The sequence below is a fragment of the Malaya genurostris genome, chromosome 2 (assembly GCF_030247185.1).
Source record: "Malaya genurostris strain Urasoe2022 chromosome 2, Malgen_1.1, whole genome shotgun sequence".
In the NCBI taxonomy this organism is placed as follows: domain Eukaryota; kingdom Metazoa; phylum Arthropoda; class Insecta; order Diptera; family Culicidae; genus Malaya; species Malaya genurostris.
Window position 1 is genome coordinate 261,292,535 of NC_080571.1, and position 13,703 is coordinate 261,306,237.

At 36.1% G+C, this 13,703-nt stretch overlaps 2 protein-coding genes across 3 annotated transcripts in view; one reads left to right on the plus strand and one right to left on the minus strand.

Annotated features, from left to right (window-relative positions):
• Positions 1-13,703, plus strand: part of LOC131429722 (MLX-interacting protein) — a 147,126-nt gene that overhangs the window by 54,253 nt on the left and 79,170 nt on the right. The window contains exons 1-3 of one of the 2 annotated variants that reach the window (XM_058594043.1): positions 7,501-7,902; positions 8,087-8,160; positions 8,230-8,349. In XM_058594043.1, the coding sequence (XP_058450026.1) occupies positions 8,092-8,160; positions 8,230-8,349 (189 nt within the window). In that variant the 5' untranslated portion in view covers positions 7,501-7,902; positions 8,087-8,091. Of the gene's footprint in view, positions 1-7,500; positions 7,903-8,086; positions 8,161-8,229; positions 8,350-13,703 lie in introns of those variants that run through there. The other variant, XM_058594042.1, reaches the window with a different exon arrangement.
• The window catches only part of LOC131429723 (gustatory receptor 68a), a 36,549-nt gene continuing 31,187 nt past the window's right edge, over positions 8,342-13,703 (minus strand). The window contains exon 3 of the mRNA XM_058594044.1: positions 8,342-8,960. Coding sequence (XP_058450027.1) covers positions 8,853-8,960 — 108 coding nt within the window. The 3' untranslated portion in view covers positions 8,342-8,852. The remainder of the gene's footprint in view (positions 8,961-13,703) is intronic.

Sequence of the window (13,703 nt, forward strand, 5' to 3'; positions counted from 1 at the left end):
GCAGAATTAGGAGAAAGGGTATAAGGTAGTGAACATCTTTTAAAAATTAATTGTATCGTATAAGAAGTGAGTATACCTGCTTCTCAATAGTGAGTGGCGTGGACATAATGGAAATACTAACTCTTTCCTTTCAATGAGTTGAAAATCGATTTAAATGTTATTTAGGGGTTTTGGTACCGCATGGGTATCGATATGTGCTACATGCACATAGCTATTTTCTTCTTTTTACTCGTGCTTGGTTTAAAATAGTACACTCAAATATGTCAAATTCACTCATATTCAAATGAAGGGTCTTATATACAACAAAACCGTAATCCAGTGAAGAAACTACCATTGGGTTGAAAAGCTTAGATGCAGCAGATAGAGGCTATAGTCGGGTAAGCATGTGAAATCTGCCTTCCAACGGAATTCATATCGTTTTACCATATTGGAAAGAGCTAGAACTGTCGACAATTTTGCCAAAATTTTAACTCTTTAACTGCCATATTGACGGGGCTATGGTAGTTCAATTGGTTTTCATTTTATTTGATTTTAGAAACAACCGCTCTACCGAAAAATTTGAAAAAAAAGTCAGAGATGTTTTAGGCTTTGTCAGGAAGGTTTACCATTTTTTGCAATTTTTTGGATAATGTATTTTTGTCATACAAAACTACCTAAAAATTTAACGCTTGCGATGTTGAGCCACCTAGAGATTTTTTAGTAATAGATAAATAATTTTTTGACACGTTAAAGTGCTTGAGTTTTATATATTTAAAAGTAAAAAACACCACTTTTTTTTAGTTTTTCTTAAAAAAATAACGTTCAACCATGCGTCTCCATTGAAAAGCTATTAGAAGTGAACGCATGGTACATAACTACTTGAACTAATAGAGCTTCAATGGTAATGCATGGTTGTTATTTTTTTGAAAAAAATCAATATTATGGTCGTCCACATTTAAAAAAAATTAAACCGAAGCACTTTGACGCGTTCAATAATCATTTATTTATTACTAACAAATTTTGTGTGGCACCAAAATCGGAAGTGTGTAAAAATAAGTTTTAAAATTTTGAAGTATTTTTCAATGCAAAAGATTCATCTTCAACAAATTTGAAAAAAAAAAATTAACATTCATGACAATGCCTGCCAACAACAGGACCTTTCAAAACTAGCGATTGATCAAAACCGTCCCGTTCCGAGTTGGCTAATTGAAGAGGTGGCATGTTCCATCGAGGCACTTCTATAGTGACTAGTCAGAAACTTCGGCAGTTTGGCTGGGAAGTTTTGATATATCCACTGTATTGTCTGGATTTAACACCAAACAATTACCATCTAGGTAAAACTTTATTAGTGAATGGAAATTGTCATCAAGAGAAGGCTTGTAAGAGGGTTTAGAATTATACAAAAAAGTACATCTTTATCTTGATTAGGAACCAACACCAAACATTGTTTGTTTTATAGCCGACGAAATAACACCAATGTCCCAAATGTATGCAATTATATCTTTATACATACTTGCGATACGGATTTTGATATTAAAGCTTCTCTTCGTCGAGCTTGTGTTCAAGTTTTGTATGCAAGCAGTGATTTTTATAGTGTTAAATTTCTCTAATAGTTTTCTTTAAAACCTTCGATAATTCGAATTGATATTAGCTAATCTGTCGCAAAAATAAAATCAATTAAATTTAAGTATTCGAAGAATTGTGTTCCGTTTTTAGAGTGGCAAGTGACCGGGAAAATCGGGAAAACCGGTAAAAAGTCGGGAATTTTAGTGCAAAACTGGGAAAAATATTACTAGCTCAAATATTAGTAACAGTTGTTAGCATCATGATTTTTTTTTTCAACATGTAAAAAGTAGGAGACAATAACTGAAAATTTTGAAAAAATTAGAATTTAGAATAAGTATTCAACACATTTGCAAAATTTATGGCAAAGTCTAAAAGAAACATCGGGAAAATTTTTAATTAAAATTTTATTACATTTCAGTGTTTACATTGCTTTCGACCTAGCCGAGTCGATTAGTTGTAAGTTGGTAGTATATGGGGCATTCCACCGTCACCAAAATTTTTTCCATATTATTCAGTTTTTTCGGTTAAGAACACAAAAATATTTCATACGTATTTTTTATTTCAATATGATACAGGTAATTTTCGAGAAAGAATTTTTTGAAGTTCGGCGTTCACAAAAAAGAGCCTTTTGTCAACAGCCTATACTGAAAAATTTAATAAAGATACAAAAATTCGCTCAATACGTGAAATGTGTGTCTTTTCTTTAGCTTTCAAATGAGCGATTCCAAAAACAACATTGTTCAATGAGAAAAGTTAAAAATCAATAAATAAATTTAAAAAAATCCAAACTTGGGCCTGATTTTTTTTTCTTTTTTTGTTGTTGAAAATAGAAGGTTTTGGGGCTTGACTCAATTCTGGCACAGTTTCAGAGTGGAAAGATTTGGAGCAGTGAACTTTTCAACCACGACCCACACACGGGGAGCGTACCGTAGCGCGCTTGTGCAGTTTTGCATTTCTTCACATTCCGACTACCAAGCCTCAAAAACAGTCGGAACGATATTTTGAAATGGCTGTATCTTCGTTGGTACTGAACCGATTTGGATAATTTTGGTATCAATGGATTTTTTGGACTGTTTAGATCAATGTAGACTAACACTAACTTGTAATTTTGTGGAAATGTTTGATTCCTTCGAAGCCAAACTCGAATCCTGATTCTGATAACTCATCACTAGTGTGAATGAAACAAGCGTAGGTTATCGCGAAAGATGTCCAGTTTCTCAACAATTGTTGCGATGCATAGTACTTGCACCGACATTTTCACTTTACAAAATTGATCAATGCTCAAATCCAAAAAATCTTGTAATTTTTCATCTTAAAAGATCCACATAAATAGAGCGTCATATTTCACACAAATTCATATTCAATAACATGTGAAATTGTGTGATTTAAAACTTACACGCCTTGAAATCGAGTGGAATAAAAAACAAAAGATCGATAACAACAGCGCGATTTGAACCGAGAAACATTAGATTACAAAGCACGCCGTTAATCGACTAAGCCACAGAAGCACATATCTGTTTAATGAATAATTGATACATATAAATCCATACAGCGGCACTTGGTAGCCGAGTGCAAATTTCACTCGGGACCTGTAAAATTATGTACGAATGGAATATTGCGTCACCTGACAAGTTAAGTAGTTACCTGTAAAATGTATAATATTTTTCTGTGTTTTTTTGGAATCGTTCATTTAAATGCTAAATAAAAGATGCACATTTCATATCTTGGACGAATTTTTGTATCTTTTTAAGATTCTTCAGTATAGGCTGTTGAAAGAAGGCTATTTTATGAACGCGAAATTTCAAAAAAATCATTTCTTGAAAACTCCACGTGTCTTATTGAAATAACAAAATACCTACAATCGACAATCGATTAAGCATTCCATGAGATGTAGAAGTGAGTTCCTCTTAAAAGTTTTGTCATTATTTATGGTACTTCCAGGTACGGTATTCAGAGACCAACATTACAAAAATAGTGCGTATGTTCATGAATTAGTATGACTAATAAATTAAAATAGTTTTGAGCCTAACTTTGAATATTTTTCGGTATCTTCGATGGCGGTTTGAATTTTAAAAACTCTTAACCCTGTAATTTCAAAATTGAAAGTCGGAACCGGATCAAATTCACCAATTTCCGATACTTTGGAAAACAGAATTCGGAAATTGTTGTAGCCGAAATCAGTTGAATTCGCTACCGATGACTAGTTGGAGACTAGATTTCCCAAAGCTGATCTCCTCGAAATCAGATCATGAAATTGAAGAAATTAATTTACTTTAATTTTACGTAGTTAAAAAATGCCCTCGGCATCTTATAGCTTAACGCAGTGTCCCTTAATATATGTTATTAAATAAAAAAAACCCTTCTTAATCCACCTAGTGGTGTGATAATGCCTTAATCCACCTAGTGGTGTGATAATAACAGTCTCATGAAAATATATTTCATACTTTTATTAAATAATTTCGAATACTAATTTTGACACCAACACACACACACACACACACACACACACACACACACACACACACACACACACACACACACACACACACACACACACACACACACACACACACACACACACACACACACACACACACACACACACACACACACACACACACACACACACACACACACACACACACACATTTTCCGATCTCGTCGAACTGAGTCGAATGGTATATAACACTATGGGTCTCCGAGGCTCCGTTCAAAAGTCGGTTTTTCCAGCAATTCTAATACCTTTCTATACAAAAAGGCAAAAAGGATCAAAAACCGAATACCGGTTAAACTGAAATAAGTTTATTTGGTCGTCGACTCTCAAAATCTGTGAACCCGATAAACCCGATAAATTTAGGTGAAATTTTTATACTAATCACCTTGTATCTCCTGAGTCGGAAGTCGGATCTGATTAAAAAAAATCTGTTTTAATCCACCTAGTGGTGTAATGATGCCTTTCTCATATCAATCATACTATCATATATAATACTGTGGAATTCTTCAAAATTATTTTTCTTCGATTCTTAAAAGAATAACCGAAATAGATTTGTTTGACCGTCTACCGATAAAAACTATCAATTGGAAAAGATTTGAGGTCGATTTAGAAAACTTTTTACGGGTTTTCGCTCTTTTCCGTGATGGTAGAAAATTTTTAACACACTATACCCTATATTTCCGGATCCGGAAGTCGGAAAGTTAGTGCAAAAACCGTTACATACACACATACGCACATACACACACATACACACATCACACAGTGATTGCATAACCTTTCTATATGAGAAAGGCAAAAAAAATTTTTCTTCGATTCTTTAAAAAATAACCGAAATCGGTTTGTTTGACCGTCTACTGATAAAAACTGATGAATTTTTTTTCAAGGTTTTTCCCCATTTTCAGTGATGGTATACAATTTTTAACACACTTTACCCTATATTTCCGGATCCGGAAGTCGGATCCGCATGAAATTCAGGAATAACGCATGGGACCACAGGACCTTTCATTTGAACCTAAGTTTGTCAAAATCGGTCGCGCCATCTATGAGAAAAGTTAGAACACATATTTTCTTATTTTTGCACATTTTACCCCATAACTCCCGAACCGGAAGTCGGAACCAAATAATATCCAGGAATTTTTTATGGGACCTCAAGACCTTTCATTTGAATCTAAGTTTGTGAAAATCGATTCAGCCATCTCTGAGAAAAGTTAGTGCACTTATTTTCACAATTTTTTGCAAATTTTACCCCATAATTCCGGAACCGGAAGTCGGATCCAAATAATATTCAGGAATTTTGTATGGGACCACAAGATCTTTCATTTGAATCTAAGTTTGTGAAAATCGGTTCAGCCATCTCCGAGAAAAGTTAGTGCAAAAAAACATTACATACACACATACGCACATACACACACACATACATACACACACAGACATTTTGCGTACTCGACGAACTGAGTCCAATGGTATATGACACTCGGCCCTCCGGGCCTCGGTTCAAAAGTCGGTTTTCACAGTGATTGCATAACCTTTCTATATGAGAAAGGCAAAACAAGCAGTTTTTATGGGACCTTAAACCGTTTTATTTGAATTTTAAATGGACAAAATCGGATCAGCCATCTACTAGCAAAATGAGTGACATTATTTCAATTTCATTTCATATATCATCCTGTAGCTCCGGAACCAGAAGACGGATCCAAATGAAATTCAGAAACCCTATATGGGAGCATAATCAGTTAACTCATGTCCGAGGAAAATTAATGAAATTATTTTTAGATTAAAGCTTCCAACCGGTATCTCTCATCATCACACTTTTTCGAATGGTATAAGGTTGAAAGAAGTTACATTCTTCCAGCAATTATTGTTGCAAGCAATATAAATCAATAAAAATATGAAATTGTTTTGAATTTGAAAATACTGCCATCTTTCTATTACTTATGTCATGTTCGAACGATTATGTAGCCAAATACGAACCGTGCTTAAATCGAAACGTTATGAAAAAGTGTGTTGTGCATAGTCTTAAAGGTGCTAAGAAACAATTGAATAAAACAGTATTGAAAATCGTGTTTCACTTTGCTCCGAAACATCGCTTTATCATCAAGCGCGTAAAACTCCTACTACTGGAATAAGGCGGGAAGTCGCTTACACAAAAATGTCGATATCTCCATTAAAAATAGACGAATTTTAACAATCTATGGCTTGTTGAATAACTCGTTTCGTGCGGAATCTAAGTCTAGAAACATATTCTGTTTTCAAAGTCAATTGTGACAGATATTGTAAAAAACCTTAAAATTTTGACATCAAACTTCGTATAACTCAAAAAGTGAACATCCGATCTCTAAACCAATCAATAGCTTTCAGGGTGATGGGGAGACCTTCCATTTGCGACTAGTTTGATCAAAATCGGTCCAGTCATCTCTCAGATCTCGACCTCTTTATAGACAACATACACACATTCATGGACATTTGCTCAGTTCGTCCAACTGAATCGATTGGTATATGACACTCGGAAATTTTTCTAAACTTCGAGTGAACTCTATATCTATTTTTTAAATTTATAAAAAAAAAAGGTAAAACTCTGTCATCGTTGGCAATTGCAAACAATGAGCAACAAGTTATGTCTGATTTTAACATCTAGACCAATTATATAAACGATAAGAAACACAAAAACCCTCAATGGTGCTTTGAGCTACAAAGGTGGCGATTCTTTCCCAAGAAAAATTATTAATCGAGTTCCAGTAATCGTAGCACTAGCCATGCAATGGTTCTGTACACTCTGAATCGGCTGCGAAGTCTGTTGAAACAGAAGGTCAAATTCCACTACAGGAATGTAATACCTAGGCTTTGCCTTTTTCCAGTAATTGAAATCGATTTTAATGGTTATATTTACATCAACCATCCTTTGTAGAACAATAGAATTTTCTATACATTGTACCATTCCAGCACATGAATGAAGTAGTGATCCAATAATCCAGTAGATCAAATTGTCGTAGAGTACTGTGTGAATACCAATCCTGTGAAATTTATATACTGAAAGAATTCAACAGTTGCAGTGGCGCTTCACTTTTTGCATGAACAAATCGCTTTCTAAATCAATAATTTTTTTTAAATTCTAAATCGTGTGAATACTCAATAATTAGTAAAACACAACTTTGAATGAGCCCCACTCATACTCGAGATCAGACGATAAAGTCTGTCCAGTTGAGTTTCACCCGGTAGATGAAACAACAATCCGCCCCCGGTCGAAGACGTTATCAGTGCTATTCAAGTGCATGGTAGGCTTATACTTTTTTCCTATTTTTCACTTCTACCGGAGAGTGCTGATACCGGTTGGAAGCTCTAATCAGTCAAAGTACAGTTGCGCGTAAAGTAGGAAACGAACGTGATTCGTCTGTTGGCAACCGTCAAGTGTTTTGACTACCACCAGATCAGTTATTTCTACCCGGTACTCATCGTCGGAGGCTTTGGTAACAGTAACCGCGTTGCAGTTTGTTATTATCAAGTGAAAAAAAGTTATTACTTACACTAGATTGTTTGATTCGGACTAGAAAGTGTTTTTGTTATTGAGAGACAGTGTTTGCGGTGCCGTGGGTGTCTCTTGGTTTTTTCTCTTTTTTTCTCGAATCCTTACACGAAACTATCAATCAATTAAAGCGTTTGTGTGCGAGACGGTGGTGCCTAGATTTAAGCTTTAGTGTTTAGGATCGACCGACTGAACTGGGGGACGATTTTAGTGAAGAACAGTTTTCCCAACGAGTGTGATAATAAAACAATATCATCTGTGTAAAATGTTTCAAATAGTTCTTGAATTTTGCGTCATTCGACGCAGCCGATACAAGAAAAGTCAGAAACGTCGTTTCCGTTTGGTAAATATAATTTATTTTAGCATTGTGGAAACCAAGTTTTACTTGTTTCGGTAGTGTCACTCTTATTTAGTTTCTCATCGTCTTCGATTCATGCTTTTTATGTGGATCGTGTATTAAAAAGACAACTGTTTGTCAACAAATATATTCGTATCTGTATTTATATTTCCTTTTTCCTTTCTTACAGTTATCATGAAACGAAAAACTCTAGTCTGTCAATTTGCATCTCCTCTAGACGTAGACGTGCACAATACACCTCAGGTAAATAAACTTATGGAATTACAGTTGAACAGTTCATTACCGTTTACATTGCATTCAATTTCAATTCAGGCCATCTTACTCGAAGGAAAATATTGGAAACGGAAGTGCAACGTTATTAAGGCAGAGTACAAAAAATGGCGTCGATTTTATGTGAACAAAGTGCTTGGTGCAACTAACATCGCAGATACGGTAAGTAGCTTAAAACCCTTAGATAAATCGTCCCTTCCATCAAAGTGCTTTTATGTCGTCATATAACTACGAAGATAAGACACGCGGCAAGATGAAATGAGAACATGTTTTCTGTGCAATTCATTTCTTGTTTTCCTACTTTTATTGTGTTATATGCGAAATTCAAAAATGTGACTTGAGTATAAATCTTCCGATGTTTCCGAAGAAAAAAAGGCGTGGTCTACGGCAATGTATCACATGATTTTAGCAAACGTGGTTCCTCCAGCAGTTTGTAATCTGAATCAATTCGCTTCAAACTGGTTTTCTTCGCAGTGTAATCCTGAGCTTTCAATTTTCTGGCAATTATTTAATGATAACAGCAGCACGTGGAGCCAGTAATAGCCAGTTCACTCACAAATAGCGTGTTTTTTGTGCGAAATCACCGGTACTGACTTGTATTACTGATATGACGTTTCATTTAGAGTCCAATGCGGGTAAAAAATCCAACCTCCACTTTTTAACATTTAGGTGCCACCTGCGACAGTTCTGTTTCGGTCATTTTGCGTCAGATCACTCTCGAGTTGCTTGAATTGTATCAGTATCACGAGATATGTGATGATGGAGCTGAAAACCTGCAAATAAAAATGGCAAACAATGCTATCAGTTTCGGGAATGCGAACAGCTTTTGGATAAAAATAGAGCCGAACCGGTTGGAACGGAATTGAACTGGGATCCGGATGTATGAATTACGTGACGATTATTTCCAAACAAATCCTTAATGGTATATTTCGTTACTGAACTCAATTTTCAGTTTTGATTAGACTTTGATGAAGGTTCTTAGCGTACAGGACAAATTTACCGTACACTGCAACCCATTTTTGCATATTACAGTCTAAATGTATCGTGAAATGAACCTTATACATCCCACGGACCTAGTGTACTGAAATTATTTTTACCCCTACAGCTGAATTGTTAAGATTGTGATAACCAACCTCAAGCAGATGAGTTATTATTTACTGTCCAATACTCAGTCCTCATTTAGTTAAAATTTCTAAAGCACTTGTCAACACATTCAGAGTAGTTTTAAAGTCATTGCCTAATATCTACGTAAATGTTTCCTTTTCTCAACGATTCTGCATCCATATCTCGACGGCGACGGTTTTATATTGGTGCTACAATGCGCCACCTCGTGGTTCAACATAAACCACTAAGCAGACGAAAAGTAAATGTTGTATTCTGCCACTAGGTACAATGTCTATACTGACGTCTCAGACGAATACAGAGCTACGACATAAGCGGTGGCATTAGCACTTCAACATAAACTGCTAATGCACTGACGAGTCGAAGCCGATGATACGTTAACCGAACTAGAAAAGCCATGTGCATTCAGCACAAACCGGCACCTTTGAGGTACCGAAACCTCTGAATGACTAAGTTTCTAAGTTGTCAAACGGGAACTAAAATCTTCTCCCATCTTTCTAGCAATTTCTGATTTTCTAACACACTATTTCAACATTTTATGAGTCCAAGGAGAAATTAAACAACATTTTAACGACTAAAGCGGAACGTGTTTCGCTTGATACATTTCCCAAGGTTCGGAACAAGTGGTTTTACGATTCCGCCGAGTCAAGTCTGATAGTGTGTGAGATCGCTGACCGGCTAACTTAACATGACTATGTTGTTTTTTTTTTTGCGATTGGAATTATCTTAGGTTTTTTCGTCTCCAGTGATAAGACGTTGTGAAAATAGCAAAGTCTGCGTACTATTAGGTAGGCAAGATACTCATATCGGTTTTTCCAACACATCGAATAAATCGTATATGGAAGCAGCAGAGTCCCGGGCCTAACAAAGAGAACACGATTTTTTTGGTTCAAAATTAACTTTATTCATCAACGTAATCTCCATAAAGAGCAACGCAATCGTTCCAGCGCCGCTCTAACATTTCAATACCACTTTTGTAGAACGATTTCTCTTTTGCACCAATATAGGCCTTTCCGGCGAACAGCCAGTAGTCGCTGGGAACCAAATCTGGCGTATACGGTGGATATGGAAACAATTCGAAGTTCAATTAATGTAGTTTTGTCATTGTTTTGATTGACTTGTGACACGGTGCGTTATCTTAATGAAACATTTTTTTTTTCTTTTCCATATGCGGTTGTTTCTTTGCAATTTCAGCCTTCAAACGCCCCAATAACGCTATATAACATTAACTGTAAATGGCATTTCCTTTCTCAAGATAGTGGATAAATATCACACCACGCACATTCCTTTGGAGCTTTGGACGAGGTTCACCAGTTGCTGTGCACTCAGATGACGATCGTTTTGAATCCGGAGTGAAGTGATAAATCCATGTTTCATCCATTGTCACATATAATAATTCCGGTTTGTTACGTTTAAACATGGCCAAACACTGCTCAGAATCATCAACACGTTCTCGTTTTTGGTCAATAGCGAGTAAACGCTCAGAGCTCTCTCATAGTAAAATGCTCATGCAATATTAAGTTCTTTTGATATTTTTACGATGTCCGCTAACTCACGCAGCTTCACTTTTCGATCATTCAAAACGATGTTGTGAATTTTTTTATGTTTTCTAGTATTACCGCCTTATTTGGACGTCCACTGCGTTTTGCATCATTGGTGTCTCTACAAATACGTTTGGTGTCAGCAAACCAACGTTTTATTGTTATTTCTGATGAAGCGGAGACTCCATAACACTTTTCAAGCTATCACTTCGCTTGAACGGTATTTTTTCCATCAAGAAGCAGTTGTAAAACACACGAAATTGTTTTTGCTCCATTGTTCTACAAAAGTACCGTCACTCTTAGCACCATAACTCAGAAACTAATGAATAGAATATGATGAAATTTTAACAGCTGTCTTTCAAAGATTAGTATTAACAGAAAAAAGTGACTGCAATAAAATTAGCGCCATCTATGTGTTAGGCCCGAGACTTTTCAGTCCATGTGTTATTATCTAATGACGCTCAAATGTCTGCGCATACTCTGCGATGTTAAACAGTGTTGTGCAGACTAGAGAAAATCAAACATTAAATCGAAAAGCAGGTTTAATATAACTAGTGTAAAAATCTGTAATTTCATAAATCTCTGTGATCTTTTCAATATGTCAATCTGATTTATATACGGTATTGGATATTTTTGCTGAATTATGAGTTATTCCTAAAACTACTTTTTTTGAGCGGTTAGTGGAATAAACTTAATCGTTTCAAAAGAAAATAGATTCGTTTTATTTCCACTGAATTAAAAACGCTTTACTATTTCGCACTAATATCACGAAATAATAACACACAGATACTAGCATTTCGGAGCGCATTTGCAACATTCATCAGTGTATCAATTCAATAGACCGGATTCTACTCTGGCATTCACGCGACATGGTCAAATCAATGCAGGTTACTTCAGTTTGCTTTCATACTGCATCCAAGACTATCACTCATGAGAACCCGTTAACGGCCGAGATGATAGAAATAAAAAAAAAACAAGACAGTGGATCAACAATAAATCGATTTCGAAATGCGTTATCCAAACGAACAAAAGTGACTTTCTAACTTCGTTGTAAGATATTGAAACCTTGCTTAAGGAACAAATGTACCTTGAATTTAAGCAGGTGCATTTACTACAGCTAAATAAGACGAATGGCGTAATCTCTATCCAGTTCTGTAAGGGGTGGTAAGAAATTGTATTTTCTAAAGACAACAACAGCGTGCATTACGTTGAGCGTGAGAACTTCAAGTTCAACATATATACCAGTCTACATGGAGGAACAAGTCCTAGTCCTTCTGAAACAGTCATCAACAACAATGAACGACCAATGTACGACATCACTCAATAAGTTGTGTGACTGACCTGCAGTTGGTGCTATCATTGTCAAATGCATATGACGTTTATGGAGTACCAACTTTCGAAAGGTTATATGTGAAATTTCAAGACATTTCGATAAGTCATTTAAGTGAATCTATACTTTTGTCATTTTCAAAACAATGGGTTCAAAACAATTTCGTGTGTTATTTTATCATTGCTTCTTGACAGGCACGTACCAAGAGGGGAGGGGAAGGACTCTGCCCCCTGCCGAAATCAGAAACCGAAACAAAAAAAATGGCTGTTGTTCCTTAAGATTACATAATGAAATAGAGGTTTTAAGAGTTTCGTAATGGTCGAAACTCCACTGCTGTCAGTCCAAAGTACATAAAATGAAGGTTAAAACTATGACAAAATAAACGATAATAATAATACAAAAAATTTCAACTGGAAGACAAAATGCGCAAGAATACCATAGTTGGGTAAGATTCTGCAGATAAGAACGATGTCCTCTCGCTGGATCCCGCGCATACTTATTTCTAGACTAAAAAGACGAACGCAAGCGCACTTCAAACACGTGTTTGGCTGGATCCATTATTATACGTCAGAGAGCAGAATGGTTACCCGACAATGGACTGAAGTCAGAACGAGTGCTTCCAAGCGACACGGCTCAACGAGTTGGAACGATGATAATGCCGATTTTCTGGGATTGTCCTGGTATAGCAGAAATGCGAGCATTAGCGTACATTAATGAGGCGATTAAAGAACGAATTCGCTGTGAAATGGCTTGATTTGAAGCATATGAGCATCGATACCATGGTTAAAATCAACGGTTTAGGGTTCCAATTACTTGTCCATCCACCTTGCTCACCTGATTTGGCTCCCTCTAACTATTACTTGTTCCCAAATCTCTGCTCTAGCTTTCACGTTGGTTATTGCCTCAAGAAACATTACATTGCACTAGTACGCAGTATTCGTAAATATGAAGTTACAATTTGGGTTCACATCGGCCTTGGCTGAATCGTCTTCAATTGCCACTTTACGTGAATCGCTGTGCCCTCATCAACTTACCAACTCTGCAAAAAAACGACGAGTACTTCTTCAACTCTAATAGAAGTCAATGCGGAAACAGAAACGTGTATGACTGTTTGAGATTTTCGGCGCTCAAATTTCTGGAACCAGAAGCCGGATACGTATTTGATCCATTCTTACATTTGTGAAAATCGGCCTAGTCATATCAGGTAAATGCGCTATGTGCGTTCTGTTTTAGAATTTTTGGCCGGTACTTCCGGAACTGAAAACCGGTTAAGCCAATTTTGTATGGAAAAACTAACTAATAAGACCTTGAAATTAAAACTGTTTTGAATTAAGCGAAAAAGATTTTTCTGTTTTTGCGTTGCATCGTTACTTCTGATAATTTCCGGGCCTAGAAGTTGGATCTCGATTAAATTTAATATCATACGGGATAATAACACCTTTCGTTTGAATATAAGCTCGTGAAACAGGCCAAGCAATATCTGAGAAATCGGAGTTCTGACGTTTTTGATTGCTTTTACCGGT